Source organism: Colobus angolensis, unplaced genomic scaffold, assembly GCF_000951035.1.
Source record: "Colobus angolensis palliatus isolate OR3802 unplaced genomic scaffold, Cang.pa_1.0 Scaffold451, whole genome shotgun sequence".
In the NCBI taxonomy this organism is placed as follows: domain Eukaryota; kingdom Metazoa; phylum Chordata; class Mammalia; order Primates; family Cercopithecidae; genus Colobus; species Colobus angolensis.
In genome coordinates, this window is record NW_012117944.1 from 704,879 (window position 1) to 710,814 (window position 5,936).

A 5,936-nucleotide genomic window follows, 5' to 3' on the forward strand; every position below is an offset into this window, starting at 1 on the left:
AGGCAGATGATTTTACTCCTGGGCTACATTTAGGATATGGAATTATGGGCAGGTGGAGCAGTAACTTTTCTGTATCTTGAAGTCCACTTTGTTTTAGATGTTGGTATAAAAAGGAGCATAAATTTTCATGACTATTTTCCTTTACAAACAGCTTTCTTATTATTAGGCTTATTTGACATGGAATTAAGAATTTTTTGTCAAATTGTAATTTTGTCTTTGCAGATTATCTTCAAAAGGATTATATTCTTAGAAGACAAGAAAATGGGAGTCATTGCCACCCGTCTAACTAGTTCAGGCTTAATTTGCTAGTCAATGAAAAACAAGATGTACTAGAAGAATGAAATGATCAAAGCTTTATGGAAACAGCATTTTGCAGGACCATTTGGTGCAGGTTTGGGCAATAATTTGGACTAACTCTCTTGTTTATTGTTCTCTTTCACACAGATACAGCATAGCGCATCTTCACTCATTGTGTGTGACTTGGAGAGAACACTTTGTAAGTGGTAGCTAATTTATTTCAGGAAATATAACACCCTGATTCAAAAGAGTCAAAAGAAAAAAGGACTGGGGGATCTAAGAGATATCCAACATGACCCTTCAGTAGGCTAATCTTTAGGAAGAGAAAGGTCGTCAGTGCCTTAGTGCACAACTACTGTGCTGGGAGTGGCTCTTGCCTGTGAGATACCCCATGCAGAGGACTATCTGTGGCAAATGGAAAGTGGAACCTTGCTTTTCTTTTTCTTTTTTTTTTCTTGTTCTCATCCTCTACCTCTTGGGCAGAATGTAATTACCACTGTCCCTTCCCTGGTATTTGTTTGTGTATACATTGCCCCAGGTCAAGTTTTTCATACTTTTTCCTTGGGCTATTGAAACAATTTCCAAAATTTTTTGCTAATTTTATTAACCTGCACCAAATGGTCTTGCAAAATGCTGTTTTCGTAAAGCTTCAATTATTTCATTCTTCTGCTAGTACATCTTGTTTTCCCTTGACTAGCAAATTGAACTTGAACTAGTTAGACTGGCAGCAAGTCCTCTGCTATGTGATTACCGTACATTTATACCTTATATCTCACAACTTTTTTGAAAGTATACTTGTACTATTTTAGACTCTTCTCTGGGTATAAATTTTTGTATCCAAATCTTTCTACATTATTATTATATGCAAATAATATTCTCCCTCCCTCACCATGGAAAATTCTATATTTTGTCAAGATTCATTTTCTTCTCAAAAGTCTTTTGTTATTATTTCCAAATGAATAATTTCTGTGTGTCTCAGACAAACACAAAAAGTTTTGTTTTTGTCACATTCTATTGCTACTGTGTCAATGGCAGCATTATGATATAGGTGGAGGGATGCTTACATGGACCCCATAATCTGTATCAGCTTCCCGTGAAGTTATCACAAGCATACAATTTAAGTAAAAACAGTATCTTTGCTATGCAAATGATGTTTCAAGGTAAATCTCCTCAGATCTCTTCCAGTAAATGTATGCTCCAAGGCCTCCTCTATATAAAACTTTTGGAGCAGTCAATGTACTGCTTGAAGTTGCTTTGAACAAAAGGTATTTGACATAAGCTCTATAAGATCAGGGACTCTTTATTTTACTCATTGTTCTTTATCTTCTAGAACAGTAATTTGCAAAATGACTATTTATTGAATAAACTAGGAAGGGAGATGAAAAGGAAAGAACAGCTCATCCTTCCAAGGGGAAGATAGCAGTATCACAAACGCAAATTGAAGAAAATAAACATATATCTATTCACCAGAAGAAGAGATAGAAGAGAGACTGTGCAGAATTTCTGTGGTTCTTACTATCTCTGTCACCTCTACAGGGCAGACCAATGAGGACCTTGGAGACTACTAATATCTCTGGATTTGTGAATGAGTTCATCCTCTTGGGCTTCCCCTGCCGCAGGGAGATTCAGATCCTCCTTTTTGTGGTCTTCTCCTTCATCTACCTCCTGACCCTCATGGGTAACACATCCATCATCTGTGCCGTATGGTCAAGCCAGAAACTCCACACACCTATGTACATCCTCCTGGCCAATTTCTCCTTCCTGGAGATCTGCTACGTCAGTTCTGATGTGCCCATAATGTTGGCCAATCTCATCTCCCAGACAAAGAGCATCTCCTATGCCGGCTGCCTACTCCAGTTCTACTTCTTCTCCTCCATGTGTGCTGCAGAGTGCTTATTTCTGTCAGTGATGTCTTTTGATAGGTTTATTGCCATTTGTAGACCTTTGCACTATCCCACCCTGATGACCCATCACGTTTGTGCTCAATTTGTGATCTTCTGCTGGGTGGGTGGCTGTCTCTGGTTACTGACCCCTTTGACACTCATATCTCAGGTACCCTTCTGTGGTCCAAACACTATCGACCACTTTTTCTGTGATCTGGCACCTTTGCTGGCACTGTCTTGTGCTCCAATACCTGGAATTACTCTGACTTGTGGTATCATTAGCTCTCTCATCATCTTTCTTACCTTCTTGTATATCCTTGGGACTTATTTCTGTGTCCTAAGCACAGTGCTACAGGTGCCCTCAAGCTTAGGAAGGCATAAGGCTTTCTCAACTTGTGGTTCTCACCTTGCTGTAGTGTCTCTCTTCTATGGTTCCCTTATGGTGATGTATGTTAGCCCAGGTTCTGGGGACTATCGTGGGATACAGAAATTTGTGACCTTGTTCTATGCTTTGGCAACTCCATTCTTTAATCCCCTGATCTACAGTTTCCAGAACAAGGATATGAAAGAGGCACTAAAGAAATCTCTGTATGTGTTACAGTAGGAAATTTCTAAAGGATCCAAGGTCAAATTTAATATAATGCATCATTAATGTTTAGGAGGATGAAAGCTCATGAGACCAATGAGATCATGCTTTTTTTCCATTTTATTCTACTTTCATATATTGGGAAGATAATTTGAAAGAATTAATTGGACCCATGGTTTCAGTCTTAGGAAGTTATTACTATTATGTTTCAGATATGTTTGTACCTTAAATAGATTTCTTAAATTTTGCAATTCTACTTAATATTTTCATCTATTCTCTAAAACTGAGCTTCTGCTTACTCTTTTGGTTTTCAATACATACTGCTTGGTATGTTTCAACATCCTCAGATTCTGCCTTCATTGAAGCAAGTTTTTCTTTCTTTCTTTTTTTTTTTTTTGAAAGCATGGCAATTGTTGAATGTATTGGAACTATACAAATAGTTTTCCACGGATCCTTCAAATTACCAGATTAAAACACACACACACACACATACACATACACACACACACAACAAAAACCCTCAACAATTCAGGGACAATTTTAAGGCTCTACCTTTGTATTCTTTATAATTTGAAGTATAACTTCCAGGACTAACAAGGGACTTCAATAATATTATGTTGACTTCATTGACACCTCACATTTTGCCAGTGCTAACACTTTAGCATAAGTGGACACAAGAAGGTCAGTTGATGCCCAGAACAAACCAAAGAGCTATAGAATCTGTGAGATCACTGACAATCTAGGCCTATTGTGCACTTATTTTTTTTGTGTAGTTCTTAGTAAAACTCTGGAAAAGTGTTCCTTAGGGGTAATTTCTACCCTTTAATTTCTTGTTTTTTTTTGAGTAGCAATTTATTCATAATAATAATTATTATTATTACTGCACTCCATGAGGAAATCTTGGCTAAATCTTGATTCTAGGATAACTCCAGCACTGACTTTACTACCAAAGTGTAGTTAAATATCTGCAGCATCCTGCTGGATATTTTTATGTGAAGATATATTTCAAATTTAAATGTTTAATCCTAAATTTGTTAATCTCCTTTTAAATTAGCTCTAGACACCCTTATTCTCTAATGGATCTATTGATTTATAGCATGAACTTGAAATCTTGACAATAGAATTCCTTACCATCTCATTCCCACTCCTAATCTGTCATTAAACAGATTAAGCATCTTCCCTGGGATCATTTGTCATCTTTATGCCCATCTTTTTTTGTGCAGGTTCCTAGCATGCCATATCTGTGATGGCATAATCACTTCATAAATGGTCTGTTTCTGTCATCTCCCATGTCAAATTCCAGAATTATATTCTTAAACCTCCTTTCCGTCAGTCACTTATTTTCTCTCTACTTAAACACAGGAAGAATCCCAAATTCCTTAGCTTGTATATGATTTAAGGTTCTTCTCAATTTCTTCTTAAAATTTAATTTTACTTTAATACATGTCTCATCACTCCCATTTGACTCACTCTCTCTAATTCATGGAGTATAATCTTAGTTTTACAACCTGAGCTCAAAATTGTTCTATTCATACCTTGTCCATTTTTATATACCACTTATAAAACTTTTCTTGCCCACTACAGTATATCATCATGTTATTTTCTAAATTCATTGCCTTTTGATTTTTGCCAAATATTTACTCAAAATTGGTCTGCCTTTTGGGTATCTATTGCAGCATTGTTTGTGCTATTTTTGACTTTCCTACCAGTTAGAATATAAGTTTCTTTAGGGCAGGAGATATGAGTTATACTATCTTTTTACTGCTCCTGAATGGCTTCTGCAATAGTAATAACTCAATTATTGAGTTAACAAGGTCATTCAACAAACATTTATTGAGCTCCTATTACGTATTAGGCATTATCTGGGCACTGAAGCTATAGCAGTGATATCTATTCTCATGCAGTTTATATTACAGTATGGGAAGGCAGGGTTCAAGAAATAGAGAAATAAATTTATAGCATACAATATTTCCTGTGGTGATATAGTCTTTGAAGAAGGGCAAAGCAGGTGATGGGAATAGATACTAGTGAGAGTGGGGATGCTCTTAAATAGGATCGTCTGGGAAGGCTTCATTTAAGCTAAATTTTGAGGAGACCTACAGGAAGTGAGGGAGTTCTGTCCTGCCTATTTCAAGTTTAAAGTGAGCAAGAAAGCAAGGCAGTCATCAAAATGAGTGTGGAAATGCTCTAACAAGTACACTTAGAGATCCAAATCCAAATGGTGGCTATTAAGAAAGGCAAGAAGTTTGGTTTAAAAATGTACCTGAAGTTGCACCACTGAAAAATGCGGCAGATTCAAGACTGGTTTGAATCTCTGTGGGCTGTTTGGGTTGAAGATGTCTGAGATCCCAGAATTCTTATACATGAATGTTGACAGGAATAAAGACATAACCTGGGGAAGGACAACCCCGGGGAGCACTTTGGGAATCTCAGGAAGTGTATCCTTGGAACAAAAATTATCTTTCTTGGCATTAAGATGAAGGTAAAAAGGATAAATGTAATATCTCAAAAAATAACTAACCTTAAGTAATCATTGCCTACTGACTTTTTGTTAAAATATGGAAATGTTTATTTTAATTTTAAAATTGTATGTACTATATTTAAATTTATCTTATACACAAAGTTAGATTTGGTTAGCAGTATCCAAGTTTTCAATTAAGGTGGTTATTTCCACTTGGAAAAGGGAAAGGAATGACAATGTAAGTACTTATATATGTAGTTATATAAATATTACCAGGTTACATAAATATACTAGGGAAATCTACTTTGTCTCATGACAGAACAAGACTAACCCACACTTGAAGTATGTACATTAGCCAGAGTTTCTCATCCTATGTCAAGATCATGGCTGAAGCAGGTACACTGAAAGAAAGGATAGGAAGTACATTTAGAAACTAATAAATATCAAAGTGGAAATTTAAGTAGGCAATTGGATATGCAAGTTTTGAGGTATGAGACAAGATTGGGAGTGGAGACAAAAACTTGAGACTTGTCAACATAGTATTGGTATTTAGAGCTATTGAAATCTTTGACATCAGTCTAAATCAGCGCTGTTCAATAAAAATATAATGTGACCCACATAAATCATTTTAAATATTCTAGAAGCCACATTAATAAAGGTAAAGAAAAACTGGTTAAAATTATTTTATTATTAATTAATTAATTAATTA

General features: G+C 35.9%; 2 protein-coding genes across 2 annotated transcripts in view; one reads left to right on the forward strand and one right to left on the reverse strand.

Annotated features, from left to right (window-relative positions):
• Window positions 1–1,842: 1,842 nt before the first annotated feature.
• Window positions 1,843–2,784, forward strand: LOC105523172 (olfactory receptor 11G2-like). Its single transcript, XM_011957946.1, has one exon. The coding sequence runs from the start codon at window positions 1,843–1,845 to the stop codon at window positions 2,782–2,784; it is 942 nt and encodes a 313-aa protein (XP_011813336.1).
• A 2,824-nt stretch (window positions 2,785–5,608) lies between these two features.
• The window catches only part of LOC105523173 (olfactory receptor 6S1-like), a 12,630-nt gene continuing 12,302 nt past the window's right edge, over window positions 5,609–5,936 (reverse strand). The window contains exon 4 of the mRNA XM_011957947.1: window positions 5,609–5,628. Within this exon, the coding sequence (XP_011813337.1) occupies window positions 5,609–5,628 (20 nt within the window). The remainder of the gene's footprint in view (window positions 5,629–5,936) is intronic.